This window comes from Diadema antillarum, unplaced genomic scaffold (genome assembly GCF_040938485.1).
Source record: "Diadema antillarum isolate AM-2024a unplaced genomic scaffold, OU_Dant_1.0 scf00000046, whole genome shotgun sequence".
Classification (NCBI taxonomy): domain Eukaryota; kingdom Metazoa; phylum Echinodermata; class Echinoidea; order Diadematoida; family Diadematidae; genus Diadema; species Diadema antillarum.
The window spans coordinates 634,951-655,126 of NW_027270935.1; the positions used below are offsets into that span (position 1 = coordinate 634,951).

General features: G+C 39.3%; 1 protein-coding gene across 1 annotated transcript; it reads right to left on the reverse strand.

The window, feature by feature from the left end:
• Positions 1-4,810: 4,810 nt before the first annotated feature.
• Positions 4,811-14,407, reverse strand: LOC139715327 (nuclear exosome regulator NRDE2-like). The gene is made up of 9 exons (XM_071626904.1): positions 13,986-14,407; positions 12,506-13,431; positions 11,743-11,879; positions 10,829-10,959; positions 8,360-9,805; positions 7,648-7,838; positions 6,734-6,846; positions 5,923-5,994; positions 4,811-4,960 (listed from the first exon to the last, which is right to left on the reverse strand). Exons 1-9 carry the CDS (start codon positions 14,357-14,359, stop codon positions 4,811-4,813), a joined length of 3,540 nt encoding a protein of 1,179 aa, XP_071483005.1. The 5' UTR covers positions 14,360-14,407.
• Positions 14,408-20,176: the final 5,769 nt, after the last annotated feature.

Consider the following 20,176-nt stretch of genomic DNA (forward strand, 5'->3'; position numbering starts at 1 on the left):
CCCTCGCTCCCCCGTCCCTCGAAGAACAAACTACAAATATGGGGATATGACATAGGTTTGAGATGTAGACAAGCTCCCCAGGGACAAACTGTCTAATGCAAGACAAAGGATTGAGAATGAGTGGCACGCTTATCATCTGAATATAAGACAAAAAAACGCGTAACTCTCCTGGAATCTGCAAACTCTCTCGATACAGGGTCACCTTCCTTTCGTGTTTAGCCCACATGAAAATGTTGCTCACTTTTCCCCTTGCAGCATTAATTAATATTTCTTATACAAGTCATACACTGTGATCATCATCTTTTTTTTTTTTCGCTGCACTGATATGTCATTAGTAGTGTTTATTTGCATGTATTGTAAGGGCATGGATAATTTCGGTGACAGAGAAAGAGAGGGAGGGGGGGGGGGGGAGGGAGAGAGAAAAAAAACACCTAGTACAGTGTAGTATAATGGAAGCGGGTAATGAGCAAGGTGAAAGGGGTTGTATAAATTATCTCTGTACATAATGGTTTCGTGAAAGTATTAAATGTGTTACAAAATACATTGAATTCCAATACAATGACATGCATGGTTTTCGATAATCGCACAACATACGTTCAAAATATACGTAACAACTATTCACACTACAGTGCACAGCATAAATGATCTGCACTTCCATTCGGTCAATTTTATTCCTTTTACACCCTTTTCTCACCTTGTTAGCTCCCTAAGCAAATAAAGAGCTAAGTAACCTAAGGAAATTAACCGCAGTACGGCTATGTTGAAGTATTCACTCGTCGTGAGCAATGAAGAAAATGAGTAACTCGTTCTACCTACAAGTTAAACAAGGGTAATTCAAATTCCCTCTCTCTCTCTCTCTCTCTCTCTCTCTCTCTCTCTCTCTTTCTCCTTCTCTCACGCCTTCTCATTACCTCTCAGGCTTTTTTTTCCTGCTATGGTGTTCCTAATGACGTGCTGCTCTGTCGAGCAATTCCGTATCGCTGGAACACATCAGCGCTAGATGAAATGAAAAAGGTACAAAAGGTATCCCCTAGCAGTTGCAGAAAATGAATCCGTTGTCTTTCGGACGATGCGTAATTTGGTCTCCTTAGAAACGGTGGATGCCGCTGGAATCCCATTAAGTCGATGATGCTTGACGAAATCATTTCGGGCTCTCCCTTCCACGTTCTCTCCCCCCCCCCCCCCCCCCCATCTCACTCTCATTTTATCTACTCGTTCTCTCTCCTTTCCTCTACGATGTTCAATTTAATCTTCTTCTTTTTTTCATATTATGTTTATGTCACTGTCTCCCTCTCCGTCTGCGTGTCTTAGCTTTTTTATTTGCTACTTCTAACGCCAAAAGGTAATCTGAACAGTGAGCAAATTTGCCGTGGAATTGATATGTAAGCTTAGAACTACATCGTACTCAAGTGCCTTGTCCATCCATTATTTACAGCAACCTGATTGGTCTCCTACGAAATCTATGATGATTTTAGGATATCGTAGTGAACGAGTTAAGACAAAGTAGTCCACGCCCGACTATCTTGAGTACTACTCGCTGGAATAAACTTATGTTCTGCTGTTCAACCATTCGTTTGCGGCAGGAGTGGAGTGCATGTAAAATTAAGTCTGGGTAAGATTTTGAGCCTAGCTTTGTTCTGCCGTCCGCCCAACCACCAATAAATGAAATTTCTGGGATATATTTCCTTATAAATGGTGACAACTCCCCCCCCCCCCTAGAAATGTCGCTAAGGCGATTAGAATGCCTCTGTTTGCCATATCGAATTCTTCTCAAATATGTCTGCTGTTCATCTTGACAATGTGAGACAACAGGTTCCACATGATTGGTGGAAAAAAAAATATGAAATGACATGTCAGAAAGTTTGATGGCACAACCCCAAATGTGTTTGCTGTTTATACATTCCTTAAACTAGATTTCACTTGGATGGCTAAATTGTTTTGGAGAGCAAGTGTTCGAGAATTTGAGAATTTTCACTTGACCTTTGACCCTTGCCCTTTGACCCCATGGCCCATATCTCTCTTTGAATAATCAGTAACTGGTAATATCCAAATTTCATGACAATGCTTTGAGCTACAGGTATTTTCAAAATATGGAGGAAATACATGTAGTGACATTATAACATTATCATTTAACCTTGGACCCCATGGCCCAAATCTTTTCTTACAGAGTCATTGCACATGAATACATGTACATTGCATATGCCTAGTTTAATTGAGTGTATGCACGGAGTATTTTTAAGGACATGGAGAAATAGTGTAATTTCAGCATTAAATAGCAGATTTTTTTCCCCCCTGACCTTCAACCCTTGACCCCATGACCTAAAAATTCTCAAGAGAATCATTCAAGCAGTACATGTTTACATACCACGTTTCAAGAAGATAACATGAGCCAGTTCCAAGATATGGAGAAAAAAGTAAAAAGTGGACTCAATACCCTCCATGAATACAAGAGTTTCACCATCTTAGTGACCTAGAGTCAGCTCTAGGTTTGGATTAAGCACCCTCGTAAAAAGTACGCAATATCTTTTTAAAATCATTTTTCAACATTCATAAGGAAATACATACTGCATTAAGAAATTTCAGATTTTGGTGGCCATTTTGGTGGTTATTCCGTAGCTATTCCCGTGGCCATTTTGGCAACCATCTCGAATGTCTCTAAACTGTCAAGGTTGACAGAGCTGCAACATCCAGATCCAGATTCATCACCTTCAAATTTTGGTAAAACCATGACTTATATTTAATTTGTCATCATTCACACGGATATGTATGGGAATTTCAGTTTTTGGTGGCCATCTCGAATATCTCAAAACCCTGAAGGATTGACAAAGTTGCATCATCCAGATTTAGAATTGGCACCCTCAAAATACATTGAGTAAAACCCTCCTTTTTTTTTCAATTTTTCACCATTTACAGGGAAATATATATGAATTTCATTTTTTTGGCGGCCATTCTGGCAGCCATCTTGAGTACCTCAAAACTCTCAAGAATACAAGAGTTGCAATATCCAGATTCAGATTCAGTATCCTTGAAATAACACTGTGCAAATGGCAAAACAAGATTACACTGTATAGGCCCAAAACCTTACTTTGGCACTTAGACTGACAGCTTCAGTTCTAGTTGAAACATTAAATAATAATAAACCATTCAAATGCTAATCGTGAAGATTCACCAGTAGAAAGTTTATTTCATCAGGATGCTGTGTGACAATGACATGCATATGGTTACAGTACAAAGCTTGTTAGTAATAGAGAAAAAAAATGTGAAAACATATACATGTATACCCGATTCACACATGGCTGTTCTTCCCTTACACACAGAGGGCACTTCTTTGGTTACTCAAAGAGTATGCTTTAGGTTACAAGGCTTGGCCATATAACTGCAGTATTTACACATAATAAAGATGCTCTGCTGTGCCCAACCTGTGCAACTGCTGTGCTTCAATTTAACAATTGATTAATCAATCAATGCAACAGTCAGAGACTCCAACCCCAGGCACCTTCTGATCTGGAGATTCTCCCGCCCGAAACCCCTAGCAAACGGGAGACTCCAAGTTGATGTGTGCGAAGCGCGAAGTTCCTAGGGTTCTAGATGTTCTTTGGTGCTATCTAAGGCTTATTTTTTTCAACATCTGATAGCAATAAGTAAGAAATCCTTTCCACCGAGAGACACAGAGCCAGGGCGGGAGAAATCAAATCTCAAACGGGAGAACGGGAGATTTTGCAAAAATGGGCTTTCGGCGGGAGATCTCCCGTCGAAAACGGGAGAGTTGGAGTCTCTGAACAGTCATTCACAGGAAAGGTTTGAACCTTTGGACAGCATACAATGGCAGCAACTCAGTGCTTTTATGGCATTCCAACTGACAGAACACTATTCTCATGATTGTGTGTACGCCACATCCGGTATAACTGGAGTGAAAACAAACAGCTCACCTGTACACAGTACGTGTGCTGAGGTGGAGTGTGAATCGCTGCGAATGCTGGGCATGGACAAGCATGCATACAGACAAGAAGGCGTCAGCGTTCCAAATCCTTGATCTACTATTCTTTTCTGTAATTTATCATTAACATTTCTTGTGGCTGTAAAAAAAATGGTAAGATGTATCATATCTGACAGTTTCATGGAATTTCAACTCCAATTATGAAAGAAAAGTAGAAAATTTCATCTCAAGACTTCACTGATCGTGCACCGATCAGTGGTTTGTTTTCCACTCCAGTTGCTGATAAATACCCGTATGTTCGACCATGAGGAATTTCAAGATACATACTGTACAAAGAAAATTATTTTGGATCTGTCATGGACAATCAAAGTCATATAGTCATACCACATCATGTTGTAACAATAAGCATTATTGCCATATGAATGAATGTCAGTCTCAGGTGTACATGCCAAATAGAGTTCTGATTTCTACATTTATCTTGGCGGGGGCGGGGGGGGGGGGGGGGTACAAGTTTTGCAAGAGGATCAAGATATTCAAAAATTATGAAAATATGCTAATCTGGAACATTTAGACCATGCCCAAGGGGCTCCCTGGGGTATCATCACAATTTGTGCACACTATGATCCCCCCCCCCCCCCCCCCCCCCCATCCAGCCTCCTGTTTTAAAGGGGTTTAAAGATTGATGTTTTTTCTCACTTATATCAAAGCAATTCTTGCTATCTCTGATAGTATGTATCACACTCATGATCACCTGCAGATAGGCCTACATACATGAAAATCATCATCACAAAGCAGACATGTACCCTCAACATTTTTTCAGACATCCTACGTAACATCAATAGTGATTTTATCTTGTGGAAGACATCTGTTCATTCACTCTTTCTTCAGCTTTGACAGGGCCATTCTCATCAGCAGCTCCACTTCCTCCAGTGGCGCTCGCAACCTGATCTCTTTCTCCAGCAGAAGATCCAGAATGGCTTGGAGTTCCTCAGGGAAGTTCCTCACTGCATCCATGTACAAGCTCTGGCAGGGAGGAATGAAAAGAAGCTTAATGCCACATGTACAGCTTGCCAATATCGAAACAGAATGATTCTCAATGTGCTGAGACATGTAGATTCACAAGTGTTCATACACCCATACACTCCCCCCTCCCCTTCCCTAAGTATCAATGAGGTGACAGAGTGCAAGCTTTTTTTGCACGATTAATTCTCCACACTGGGCCAATTAAAGAAAGCTTCCCTGTTTAATTTCACAGATGAGAATATCGGTTTACAAAATATAAATCTCCCTAAATATTTTGGTACCTGTAATATGTGTAATGCAGTCTGCATACCCAGACTGGCGAAACCCCAGCAACAAGGCACATATCCATGAGATGCCCAATCACAGTTTATCAGTGCCAGATTAGGTGCAGTTGCTATGCCCCTATTATGTAGCAATGCACCCCTGTGAGGAACCAAGAGAACCCTCTCATGTATGCTGCCATATCATCAGTGTAACATCACTTGCACTCCAGTAGCTGAATACAGGAGCACTGAACCTATATCTGCCTTTGTCCATGTGTCTGGTCTGTGTTGCGTTGCATGGCTGTCTGAACCAACATATATAAGAGACAATCTTTACAGTACCTATTTTACCTCATCCTTTTTAAAGAAAATTTAAGCGACATGCTGCAACAAATCATTTAGTATCAGAGTATAGTACTAAAAACCTAGACATATTTGCAGCATGATATTTTTGTGAACTGCCATTGGCATTCAATGCACAGTGTCGACAAGAACTTTCACATGCATTTTAATTTCGCCAATCTTGGCTCATTACGAAATTCTAGAAAATTTCATGCACGTGAAAATTTCTGGTTGTACAGTATATTTCTTCTTTGCGTTCATACAATTTCTAATCTAGTAGTTTGAAAGCAACTGCAGCACACATGGAGGTTGGCTAGTTTTACATGAATACGGGAGATGAGGTGTAGATAATTTTACCTTTGACCATGGGCAATGTTGCACTGCACGATAGAAGATGGATTTTCCCCTCTGCTTGTCCCCTTGTTGAACCTGAAAAAAGGAGAGAAGACAATGAGAGTAAGATGCACAGTATCCAGTACTTGCTCATTCAGTGTAACAGTTTGCAAAAAGAAATAAAGAGCTAAAGAAAAAAAAACTCTCATAAGACTTTTGTTTCCTCAAAATATCCTTCACAGCTTTCTCACTGACTGCTTTGAGAACACAATTTTACTAATTGTTCCACTACTGGTTGTAAGAAAAATGAAAATGTTCAGGTGTGAGTTTCTTCAGTTTGTCTCCTCCTACAAATGAACAATTTAATTTGTAGAAGGAGACAAACTGAAGAAACTCACACCTGAACCTTCACCCCTCTGAATAATATCTTTCTTTCATTTATCCTATGCCTTGTCCGCCTTGGACTACTTAACATAACAATGTCGGAATTCTGAGCTTGGGTATATGATCCATGTTCATCATGTCACTGCCGGCAACCAGGGACAGCCTGGTGGTAGTGTCGCTGACAGGTTCCAGTCCCACTGGTTCCTTTTTCCGACATGTTTGTTAATTTACAGATCAGCAGTTGCCATCTTAACAATTTAATTTGTAGAGGGAGACAAACTGAAGAAACTCACAACTGAACCTTCACCCCTCTGAATAATATCTTTCTTTCATTAATGAAAATGTTATTATCCTAAAAAAAAAAGAGAACAAAAAATCAACCAATTTTCGATTGAACAATGAGAAACTCAACTAAACTGTCAGTCCCAGACTAAACTAAACACATTCTCACCTCAAAGTGAAGGTAAAGGCGCCAAAGCAGAACACAGTGCCGAGTGTGTCTATTGGATGTAGCCTTGTCAAAGAGGGAGCGAACCCTATGGGTGATGCCTGTTTCTCTACCAGCTGGAAATTAGAAAATATCAAAGAAGGTCACATGTACTCAACCAAGGTTATATGTAATTCAACACCTATTTTCAATACAGTATACAGTATTGGTGTGAATGGAGATTAATATGGTGGGAACTTTGCATAAGTTCACACCAAGGTTTACAGTGGATGGCTCTCAAACAATGCTCACTCTGGGTGCTTGACTTTTGTCACAAGTACTAGTGTCAGTGGTCAGTAAGACTGTGAGACTGGACAGCAATGAAATGCAAACTGTGGTAGACAAAACTATTGATTATTGTAAAAGTGGACATTTTCATGCATTTCGTGTGATAAGAAACATGGAAGAAAATAAAGGCAAGCAAACATTTTTGCTTGTTATATATGCATCACACTATTTTATGATTTGATTCTGTGGAATTCAAAAACACACAAAATTAATCTCACCCGTAACTTCTTGAGCGAAAAATTGAACAAAAATGTACACTTTTACAGGAAAGCATATATCATATGCAGAGAGAATTAAAGTTTAATATAATTACAAGTCAGACATGATTTGTAGGTTATTTAGAGTAGAATGTATTGTTTATCCTATGAGCATTTTGATCATTAAAAAAAATGGATAAGTTATAGGTTGACACTGCTTTGTTTCTTTTTTTAAATCTTGCTTCGCTTTATAAAAAAAACACTTTGAAGTACAATCACTACAAAGCCTTCCTCACAAAGCCATGTCTGCATTGAAATAATCAGGCAGCATTGCAGTTTATACTGCTTGAGTAACAAATTTGTCTACTTTAAAAGGTATTTGTCAAAGCTCACCAACACTGATATCTTGATCCCCTTGTATTTTCTGGAGCCTCCTCAGTTCTGCCTGGAGTGCAAACAGCCATGGAACAGGGTGAGTGGTCTCCAACGTTGCCCTGTCAAAGTAACGCCTCAGCCTACCGGCAATGTGGGACCGCTCTTCCAACATGATCAGGGTGTCAAGAAGCTCAGGATTGTTGCTATTTCTGTTTAAACATTTTATTCAAAAGCAAGCAGTTCATTACATTATAAAATTGATAACTACAGTCAGCACGTTCATCGGCTAAATCATTTAAAAAATCTTTTCTCGTCTGTACATTTGTGGAATACCAATACGTTAATCAAGTGTCAGATATCAACAGTGGGTGCTCCCACTTTAAGACGAACCACCCAAGGAAAGTGACAAAGAAAATGCTCAAATCTTGAGTGCATTAGCATGAAAGTCATGACACATCATCAAACGATCACAAGTAATCCTCGCTTGTCCTTACAGGAAGAATTGCATTGCGGAATACAGAAAGAGATAATATGATAAGTCACTGTTCAGAAATTCAGTCTAGCTTGCACTGACATGGCAGGTAAGATATTTGCATAATACCTATGCCAAACATGAGGAAACTTCTTCTTGTATGTACTGTTAAAAAGAGATGTCCTTCATTGAACAACATAATCAGAGAATTTGAAAAGTGCAGAGCTTGCTACATGATTGAATTCTGGTAGACAGTACCTCTTTAAGGCTCGCTGCAGAATATTCCTCAGGAGAGCTACAGGCATAGGGTGACTGTTCACATGGTGTGACGCCACCCTCACATAAAACGTCCACATGAGATCCATGTCCAGCTCCAGCTGCCGCTGCACAACAGTCCTGTCTCCATCGTCGACAGAGTCCCTCACCTGAGAGAGGAGGCCATCAAAAGTGGTCAGTGTCTCCTCAAAGACCACTCCACAAGCCTGCATGCTCACACTCAAATACTGAAACAAGGCATAGCAGAGGGAGAAGTGGACAAAGTTGGAGCCTTGATGATCCAAACACCTGAAAGTCTCTGCATCCCTGCAGCCATGCATTTCTTCCTTTTGCATGGAGTTTTTGTAGAACTCTACCAGTCTCGTGCACAAGTCTACATAACCCTTGCGAGCTTTCAGAATTCGAGCTGCCGAGACATTTTTCTCACTGAGAGTTGTAAACTTTCCTCCTTCCCCTAGAGTTGTAAGATGGTGCAAAACTTCCTGCTTCTTCCTTGCTAACTGACTTGTGTTGTCCGTCTCATTCCTCTTTGAGTCAGTGCAACATAAAGTTCCATCAAGTGGTTTCCTTCCACTGGTTGAATCAGACATAGAAGGCTGCTGGTGACTCGCTTGGAGACCCATTTTGAGAGTCACATAGACAGAAAGTAGTCTACAGACATCTAGACTGCATCCATCTGGGGAGAGGTTTGTATCAGAAAATGTGAGCGCAGTTTCAAATATCCTCTGGGCCTCTGTCTCACTCCCATTGCTCCACTCCCACCTAGCAAACTCCTCCCAGAGACGAAGGTTACTGCGATTGCTCTCCTGGCCAAGAATACTTTTGGCCAACTTCTGACCCTCCTTCACCTGTTTCTTTCGCTTCTTCACACTCGCAGTAGGTTCCACTGATTTCAGGTTGTATTGCATCTGTATCAAACGCAGATGGCACTGTGCTTCTTCCGGGAAGAGGGGAATAGCTTGATCAATGATAGTATCTGCAAATTGGAAAACATGCCGACAGTCTTCTAGAACTTTCTGCTGACAGCTTGTTTTCTGCAATGGCAGAATCGGCTTTCCATTCAGTAACACACCACACGTTCCATTGTTCCTTCTCAAATTCTGCCCACACTCAAACACTTCCCAGGGATGCTCCAATGTGTTCATGGCAATCTCAGAAGAAGACATGCTGTGATGTCTGTATGCACCAAGGAAGTCTAGGAAAGCCAGAATCAAGGCAAATTTCTGTTCCTGTGTGTCCAGGTCACAGAGAAAGCAGCTGATGTCATCAAAGAGCACCATGCGGTCTGGATCTTCACAGTCATCATCCGTCTGACCTTCTCCTGGTAGCCATGGTGAGAAATGGGCGTGTTCACGCAGGATCTCCTCTTGCAGCCAGGCATGCCATATTGGTTCCGTTCCTTCCACAGCTGACTCGTCCTCTTCAACTCTTTGCGCCTCTGTCAGTACGTGAGTAAAGAAATTGGCATAGGTTTGGTAATATTCAACATTGCTTGTATCAAAATGTATTGAAAATCTGCACAATTGATGAAAAAAATTGTCAAGTACCGACAGATCTGGTAGGTAACATATATAATAATACTATACAACATGTGCTGGAATGGATCACTATATAATATAGAAATGAGTAAACAGTTCCTTAATGTGGTGTTTCACATATACAACAATTTCAAGACTGATCATAAACTTAAATGCATTAATTTATTAAATCTGAGTGCAGAATGGTGGCTTTAGAGTGTCATGTTATCAGAGAATTGTGTCTGCACAAAGGAGAACATGGATGCAACATCAGGCTCCAGAATGTTCACAGATGTGCCTCATACCACACATTCTTTGACAAAAGTTCTTTTAAATGTACACTACACTGTGCACCATACTTCATTAAAAAAATGTGACTCACTTTTTTTTTTCTGAACTGGAGGATTGCTTGATAGATGGATGGATAATCTACAAATATAATCCATCTAGCATCCTTTGTGTGGTGGTGTGAAAATATTTGGTATTCTGGATTGACATCATGACATAACTTTTCACTCCAGATATAAAACTGACAACTCGATTGTGTATGGAACTTTTCAAACAGGAAATCCATTGTACTGATCATATCCTCCATGAATTTCATACCATTTGCAATTACGAAACAAAAACAAAAAAATGCATGACTGCTTTTTTGACTCACATATTTCAAATCAATAAAGGTCTGTACGAGTTATAACTTTCAGCCTAGCCTAAATCATAGCAATAGCATAATAAGAAGTCATATCTATACCTGAAGAATATCTGTGGGTTCTGTGCAAAATTATTCAATGGTAACATCAAACATGTGTTAAGCATATATTGTTAAATTCAATATGATGCTACACATCCTAGAAAATGTCTTATCCTTACACGTTACAGGTAGGTGTGAATTCAAACAATTCACCACAATGGTACTGCATCCCAAGCAACAAGCAACTTACTCTGAGTGTTCTGGCTGGCCCAGCCTCCCTTCTCTTTGCGGTGTACCCACTTACACCAACCTTCGGCACCCACCTCTCCGAACCGTGCCTCATTACTGTCCCAGAATGGCTCAAAGAATGCAATCTGGGTTGGGAGAATAACAAAAGTCTAAATAACAACACACTCGTATGACACACATATCCATGACAACAACACGTGTCACAATGAAAATGATGCTGAGGAATGAGCAGGGAGGTAAAGCAAAGACTTGTGATGAACAACTAACATGAAATCCTGGAGACTCAAAGAGTTTCCCTGTTAGAAAGTTTTGTTTTTGAAAGATCTTATTGCAAAGACCATTCATTTCAGACAGATTACTACCTCACAAATGAGTGCATGTTTCCAAGAAATGTTTGATTTAATTGCAAAAACAACAATTAGCACTGAATACTTGGACACCGCACAGCAAAAATGGAAATAATTACACTGAAATAAACCCATTACAATTACTTGCATTTGTCCGCAAGAAAGGGATTACAGCAATGTTACCCAGATAAAGTAAAACTCCATATCAATGAGAACTTCAAGGTAGGTGGAACTTCTGCACCATAAAATTTACAAAACTTTTATGAATGAGCTTCAATACTTTTTCCTCCACACCACACTGTTAAGCAAAATATCGTCAAATCTGTCCTAGCAGCCACCTGTCTATAATAGCTGCCACAGGCCGTATGAAGCATGTATATGTACATGAAAGTACATAATAGCTGTTAATAACAAGGATTACACTGTAAAAGTAGGCAATTCATACAAAATGTTGAATAAACTGTCTCTAGTGGCCACCTGTCTATAACGACCACTCTTTTCATCTTCCTTGGGTGGCCGCTATAGACAGGTTTGACTGTATCTATCTTTGAGCTTCAATACCTTTCCCTCAAGAGTTGTTGAGTCCTCAATGTTCTGTGGACAGAAGCAGTTGAATTCCACCATTGCCTGGAGCAAGGCTACAGCTTTCTCTGAATGCCCAGCCTGTCTCCAAAAGTGACAAACCTGTAATACAATGTCTGCAACAAAACAAAATGAAGAAAGAACATGTACCAATACTCTGTAAGTAACTGTATCATTCATTCTTTTCACTCATGTTTGTTTTTTGCTTTGTCTTGCTTGTTTTGTTTTTTTTAATCAATAGAATAAATGTATATTCTGTGCTGCAATCATCCATCATTTCTCAAGTGGTTTCTGGAGTGCACATCATCTTCAAACTGAATATCACCATTCAACTACCAAGGTAAAGAAATACGAAATAAAAAAATATGTTCAAGCATACAATACTTCCACAAAAATTGCAAACCCCAAACACAAATTGATCTAGATATCATTACTGCTACACTTTTGCAAATATTTTCAACCTTGCCCTAACTTGACACAAAGGGTTTGCAAACAAGAACAAAAACAATAAACCATGCATGCATTTTTTATGAAGGGCTGGACAAAATGTTGCATAATGGATGGTAAGGCATTACTGGTCAATCTTATTGTATCCAAATGAATAGATTAATTTTAAACCTGAAGTTATGCACAATTTACTTGTTGGTCTGATTCAACAATATCTCTTGCTGTATGAGAGAGCACCTGATTTATTTTCCTTCTTTGTTCCTGTTCCCACACAAGTAAACAAATCTGAACTTACCAAATTTGAATTCTGTTCCCCGGGCACTCAGTGCACTGAGGAAATCCTCGTAAACCTTGGAGATACCTGACACAGAGAACTTGGTGAAGCAGGAGCGTTGATAGGCCAAGTACTGCTGCCAGGTCTCTAGGTTCTCCCGATGTTGTCTAATTGTCGACTGCCAGTGTTTGGCCAGTTGGGCAGAGTCCCAGTTCTCTCTGCACAGTTCAAGCTGCTCCAGCTGCAGGTCAGGGTTGCCTGGGTTTGCTTTCAGGGCTTTCTCCAGGATGGCAAGCTTCTTCTCCAGGATCAGTTGCTGTCTCCTGGAGGAGCCCACTGTAAGGCCTTCATTACCTGGAGTGCCTGCATGGACATCAACTCCCGCCTGGTCCTGCAAATGCACAAATTCAAGCCACCTGGTGATGTCATTTGGGTGTTCATGCAGGTACTTGTTGAAGAAAGTGATTTTCTGTGATGCGTCACTGCTGATCAGCCCACTCTTGTTTTGACGGTCCAGTTGCTGTTGTTCATCAGGTTCCAGTGATTTTGAAGTGCCTGAGGACTGCAGAGGCGGTGGCAGAGGAATGTAAGGCATTTCCACATAGTCCGCCTGCTCTTTTTTACCTCTAGCCTTATGGCACTTCTTTTCTGCAACTGGTATTCTTTCCACATCAGCCTCGGAGAAAGACTTGACAAAATATCTGCCAGTATCTTTGACACTCTTTTTGCTGTCTTTACTGCTTTTTCCATCTCCCCAGTCAACACTCTGCTTGGCAGGGTCAAGTCCCATGCAGAATTTTCCCAGTCTTCTGTAGAAGGCAACATCTGTGAAGTTCAGCGAGTTGAAGCACAAATTGTTTTTGTCCGACTTCTCATCTAGGTAAAACGGTATGGCAGGAACAGATCCTATGTCATCAATCCACATGGATGGTGGTCTTTTTCTCAGCCTGACAAGACAATAATGAGAACAAGGTACACTTTCAGAAATGCTGCACAATACACATATGTCTGCACATGAACAAAGTCACACTTGTCCTTTCTAACCTCCAATCACTTTAAAAAAAAACCCAAAACATAAACATTGAAATACATAGATACTATTTTCCCTCAGTACCTATTGAGGAAAATGCATCCAAACTACGATTTTGATTAAATTTTTAGGGTCACTAGCACCATTAATCACAAATTCATATGTAAAAATTTTCATTACATGATTCTCATTCATATTCAGTGTTGCTGTGCTGCTTGAGCAATGAGTCAAAACTAGCTTGGTTCACTACAGACAAATATTCTGCACAGAGAATTGGCCTCGCCCATCCATTCATCAATGAATTGATGATAAGATAATAATTAGTAAGTGTACTTCACATAAAGTTTGATATTTGTATTTCTTATTTGCTTGACACATCTACTGGAACTGTCACCTCAAACATAATCTTAATTTGCCCTCAACCTTCTTGTTTTGGATAAAGCACACTATAATCTTGTCATATACCCATACTTGTCACATTCTTCAGCATGTCTGTGTCTGCGTCTCTTGTGTCGGCTTTTCTTCTTTTTATGTCTCCTTCCCTCAGAATCTGAACTGGACTCGGAGTCACGATGATGTCTCTTCTTCTTTTTCTTCGAGTGTCTGCTGTGGTCACTGCGTCGCTTTTCTGATCTGCGCATATCACTGCCTTCATCAGATCTTTTCCCAACAGCCTCTTTTGGCTCATCTTTGAGGAAACTCGTAGCACCATCACATGAAACATTAGACTCTTTATATTCGCTTTTCTTGGTAGAAACAGATGAAGACATGTACTCCTCATCCAGCAACTTCTTCTCATCAGGGGAAAAATCTGAGCCATTTCCCTTGGATGGAAGTGGATGCATTGAATGTTTAAATGCATGGACAGGATCTCCATCACTTTGTTCTCCTACTGTATGTGATGATGGAGTGTTTTCTCGTCTGTTGTTTTGTTCCCCAATCACTGCTGCCTCTTCCTGGGGATCAGGCAGAAATGAGGTGATATTCTGGCTTTGAAACAGCTCCTCCCTCCCATGTTGATGTTGTACTAAAGCTTGAGCACTAACTCTGGGAAAACTCTGGTTGTTCAGCCAGTCAGGATCTACACCAAGCAGACAAAATAACAAAGAAAGAGTGAGGTCAAAATGGTCACAAAAACTCTCCCAAATGTAATTTTGGCATTGAAAGGTGAAATGCTTAAGACTACAGATTTTCCTAAGTAATCCTACTAGTTTATACTCTATTCAGTATTTTGGCAACATAATAGAATGGAAAGTCAGTACTACCTCAGTAACAGTTAGGGCATTTCCTGGGCATGCCTCGACTTCTATCAGTGCTAAAAAGTTCTAAAATCAAAGAAACAAAACAAAACAAAAAAACCAAACAAACAAACAAACACACACACACACACACAGACACAGGAAACCATGAAGTTTGGATATGATGCAATGTCAAAAGGAAGTAGTTCAAAACTAGAACACGGCTGTGATCTCACAACTTAAAGGGATGGTATAGTTTCAGCTGAGATGGGGATTCATCAGACTTCGACTTCTTGCTACATGGTTAGAAACCACTCACGAAATATAAAAGAGCATACACTTGAATTCTACATGGAATTCAAAGTGTATTCAAAGTGTATTTGATAAAAATTGGTATCCAAGTGGCATTCTAACATAGCTCATTAAATAATTTCATATACGTGGTTTCCCTTTATCTCGCAAAATGTTACCGAGTAAGACCTGAATCCCCATCTCAAGAAAAACCATCCCGGTATCCCTTTAATCAGCTTCTTTCATTCAGTACGGTACACCACCAGTTATAAATTGTAAGGTGTTAGATTGTAAGGAGTAAGATTTGTCACTAGCAAATACGGCAGAGATATCCATGTATTTGAACACACACATCAGTGAACTAAATTTAGTTCACTGCAAGTGGAAACCACTATAAAATCATTGTTTTGTTGGTAGGCATTTTTGCTCTTGATCAAATTCATCCAAGGCCAACGCCAAGTCGCCATTGGAATTATACCCAAATCTGTACCTGTACGCATACACTTATTGGTGTCCCTACAGTGTACATGATTGCAGATTCTACCAGTGGCTAGATCTAGAAAAGAACGTTCTAGACCTAGCTCTAACGGGTGGTTAGTGTTAAGTTGGCATATAATTTATATCAACAACGAACATAATCTAACGTTAGAACTAACGTTAGATTACTCTCTCTCCTCGATTGATGTTTGTACCGTACACCGAAATGGTCTCTATATCCCGCCCCGAGAATCACAACCACGACTGGAACAGATTCAGATTCAGATTGACGGTTCTAGGGTTTCAGGTTCACTGATTTCTGACTAGATAGGTAGGAGCCTAAATACTAACAGCCGAACCGTACTGACCGGTAATGACACCATTCTTACAACCAATTTGTTGCGTACACAAATTCATCCTCCTTCGAGTCCTAAACCTAGCTGACGGGTGATAAATTTAAAGCCTGTTTTGAAACAGGAGGTTACTAGAATTCTACTTCAGTTGTTTAATAAGCGATCCAATTTTACCGTCATGCAACCTTACCTCTTTTACCAAGTCCACTTTTACCCTCCTCTTTCACGGCGGATGCACTGGGAAATAAACTTTTTCCACGACTGATTTCCATGGTTCACGGAACACTACGCCTAGTAACGTTGCTCGGACTGGTCGTTAGTCGTGGTACATATTACCTTGGCACTGCATGCACACTGCTTATAAAGCTCTTCTGTCGCCGCGCTCAGCGCGCGCCTGGCTACGGCTGGACAGCTCGAGAGTGGGGATCCTTTTGACTGTCAGCTGATTGCCGTTTGCATCACATCATACCGTTTGCATGATCATCGCTTCTTTCCAGAAACGATATGACGCAGGGAAGATTTGTTTTACACTCTGGATGATGGAACCTGCAGAAGGATGCTAGAAACTGGTTATGCGAATGTGCAGGAATGCAGTGGCGGATCCAGGGAGGACCGCACTGGGCGCACACCCCCTCCCTTTATTTCTTTTTTTGTTGAAACAAAAGAAATAAAAAGAAAAAAAAATGGGGGGAGGGGTGCGTGCGCCCGCCCCCTTTATTTTGTAAACGCGCCCCTCTTTACGGAATTCTTGGATCCGCCCCTGGGAATGCATACAGATTCATGATGCCCTCAAACAATATCACTCATGCGGCCATAAAGTGTCATTATCATATTTTTCTAAGAGTAATTCTACTATTTTTCTTCATATTACTCGGATACGCCCACAAGAATTAAAAACCCTTCCAAACACCAAGATTCTGCCAGTGACATTATCTGTCAATCATTGTTCAAGTAACCCCGGGGTAACCCCCCTGTACAATAAATATGACTAACAAAAGACAATGAAATGCACCGTCCCTGTATTTCTCAGGGGTATAGACTGAGCATGACTTGCATGTTCCCATGCTACTAATACTGTATGATTTTTGAAAGACACTATAGTCCACAGGAAAACCAGATTCAAGAAACATGCAGGATTTAAATCTAACAGCTCAGATAAAGACGCAATTTAAGAGTCCAATATATAGCTATATGCAAATTAGAACTCAGTTTCCCTAGTGGTAGAGTAGTTAAGCCACTCTTACTTCTTGACTTGTAATATCATATGTACATATACCTTTTATGGCCTCGCTTTTGACTTATATTCATAGTAGCAGAGTTGCCAATATTTGCAAATAGTGTTCTATAGTTTTGACATAACATATCCAGTTGGTATATAAAAATATATTTTATAGATTTTATATTGCATTCTTATAACTTATTATAATTATATATAATGTTCTGTTATTATTTCTTAGTTTTGTTTGTTTTAGTTGGTTTGTTTTTCAGTGTACCATTATTTCAATATCTCATCTTATGTTACATGTAATGCTGTATTTATGATTTCAACACGACAGAGTCATTAAAATCAACTCAATTCACTTAAAAAAGAGGGGAAAAAAGCAAATTTAGGTTACACTTTGACAATGCAATCATAGTAAAGGTACCATAAGTCATGTATAGGCTTTTTTTTGTGGGGGGGGGGGGGGGAGTATAAGGATTTATGATTCAACGAAAATCTGTAAAAGAATGCACGCCACGTTTGCAAGTTTGCAAGGTTGTATGCTAGTAGAATAAAATCGTCATTTTTTCTTGTAATTTCGTACAGATATCATCAAAATGTCCATATTTGGTCTCTTCCAGTCCATAAATGTTCACTGTAACAAATTTTGATAATGACGTTTGACATCATTTTTTAACAAAATGAGGCTAAGTTCTGCAAGCATGGTACAGCACATTTTCAAATAGAAAAATATATCATTTCTTTGCTTTCTTATTGTAGGGATAATTTCTGCTCACTTCATGATGAAATATGCAAATGCCTCGTGTGCATCATCACATCTTCTCCAATGACTGCAGTTCTGAACATCTAAATAGATCAGGATTTTATGATGTAATCGTTTACTAAGTACTTGACGCCGCAGCTGAGAATGTATAGGCGCGAAAGAATGTGGAAATTCGTAATAAAGGTATAAAATGAAACTTCCAACGACGGCTTGTGAAAGTTTGTGAGAAGTGATTTATGCTTGACGATTCTGCACACACACACACGCAGATATATAAGATACTTCAATATAATGATGATAATGATAATAATATGTATATATATGTTATGATACAAAATATTTCAACACGTGTGCCCCCTTTACTACTGCTTATTTCTGTGTATTTTTGTTAATGCGCATGCGCAATTGTTTGTTGTTGTCATAGAAGAAATCATAACAAAAGAACGCTTTCATCCACTGAGCTGATCCGAGTCCAACGTTACCGGACACCCCGCACTCTCGCTTGTTTTGTGGATAATTTATCCACATTTAACACCAGTTAATATCGGTAAGTTTGACAAGAAATATCATTTTATTCATTGTGTGACAATGTATGCAAATATTGATTATTTACAGAGTTATTTGAAGTAATTTTATTGAAATTTATTAGGCACTCGGATGCTGAAGTAAAGGAGAGTCATTGAATATTGATAGATTACACTTTGTCGAATTCTAGCCGTAATGAATTCATTTACAAGGCTAAATGTGTGTCATTTAATTTAAGATAAAGAATTTCGTTGACATTCTTTGAGTAAGTGCATCTTGTTCAAATCTTTCCTGCCTCTCTGATGATATGATTTATTTGATGTTGCATTGTCAATGCGAAGGATTGAATTGTTGTAAATATAGATTTATCTAACGTAAAGAATAAGAAATTTGTGGATTTTGCCATTTTCGTGTGCGGTGTGCCGGTGTCCAAATGCGCTATGTGGATTACTTTTGGGGCACGCGCGGGGTAGCGCTTTCTTGATGCGCGCATCCTTGTAGGTGCACGCGCGTACCCCTGCTTGCTACCCTGGATGGGAATATGACGAAATAATGGCCATTATGACGTCAACAATACTGTTGTTATTATGTTAACAATGATCTAATTAGCATATGCTGTGTAATGAAATTCCTTCTGTTTACATTGCATTATTTACATGTCATCTACTTGACAGTGAGTAATGATGAAATGGATATGTTTTGCAGGTGGCTGAGGCATACTCTCTCCATCACGGAGTTTGTCAGGACTTTGTTGTCTGTCTCCTGTTTTAACGGTAATTATAACCTTTGTAAATTGTAAATATTTTTAATACAATACTACGTTGGCGAGGCTTATATCCAATATGTTTTTATGAATATTTGTACCCTTGTTTTGGATAGGTCGCCAATAATTTGCCACCTGATGTGAGAGGTTTTGCAGGTCTTTGCTTTCATTGGTGTATTTCCTCATTTCTTGTTAGATGTACCTTATTATCGACACACTATTACGTTAGGCTTTGAATAGTGAAGATAATATTTAAAGCTTGGTTTCTAGAGTTCAAATGAAAATGTGTTTCATGCAGGTCAATAATGATTTTTGTATGAATGTATTCGTAGAAGTAATACCAGTTGTACCATAATGTGTTTCATTGTAATAATTAATGTCATCCATATCATTATTGATTTCCTTTGTTAAAATAAGGGAAAGTATTATTTTACTTCATCGCTATCTTCTTCTCCCTCTTTTCCTTCTACGTCTTCTTCTACTTCTTCTCTTTTTTTACTTCATCTTCTTATTTCCTCTCTCATTATCATGATTATCTTATCGTGTATTCTTCTTATTACAATTGCTGCCATTATTATTAACAGAATAGTTGTTATTTTCGTTGTTATTATCACGTGGATCTGTCTCTTTTAATGTGATGAGATATTCGCTAAACTATTGTTGAATCATTTTCTTTCTTCTGGTGTGCACAGCTTGAGTGGATCACGATGAAGATGGTGTAGCTCTTATGGTTTAGCTCTTCACCTTGAACACAGTGTTGCGTTGTTTTAGGTTTAAATTTTAATTTCATTCTTTGTATTCTTGTATTCCAAAAAAATGTATTGTTTTGTAATTGTTATTCAGATCTAAAAAATGAATGAATAAACAAATTTACTATTCAATTTAAAAGAACTGCTAATAATGCGTCGTTCTTTCTCCCCCAGTCTTCTTATTTGAGCAACAGATTTAGAAAATTGCTCTCCCACTTTGATATTTATATTTCTTTTGTATTTACTTAAATACCGAGTGGACGCCTGTTTGTCCCGTCGGT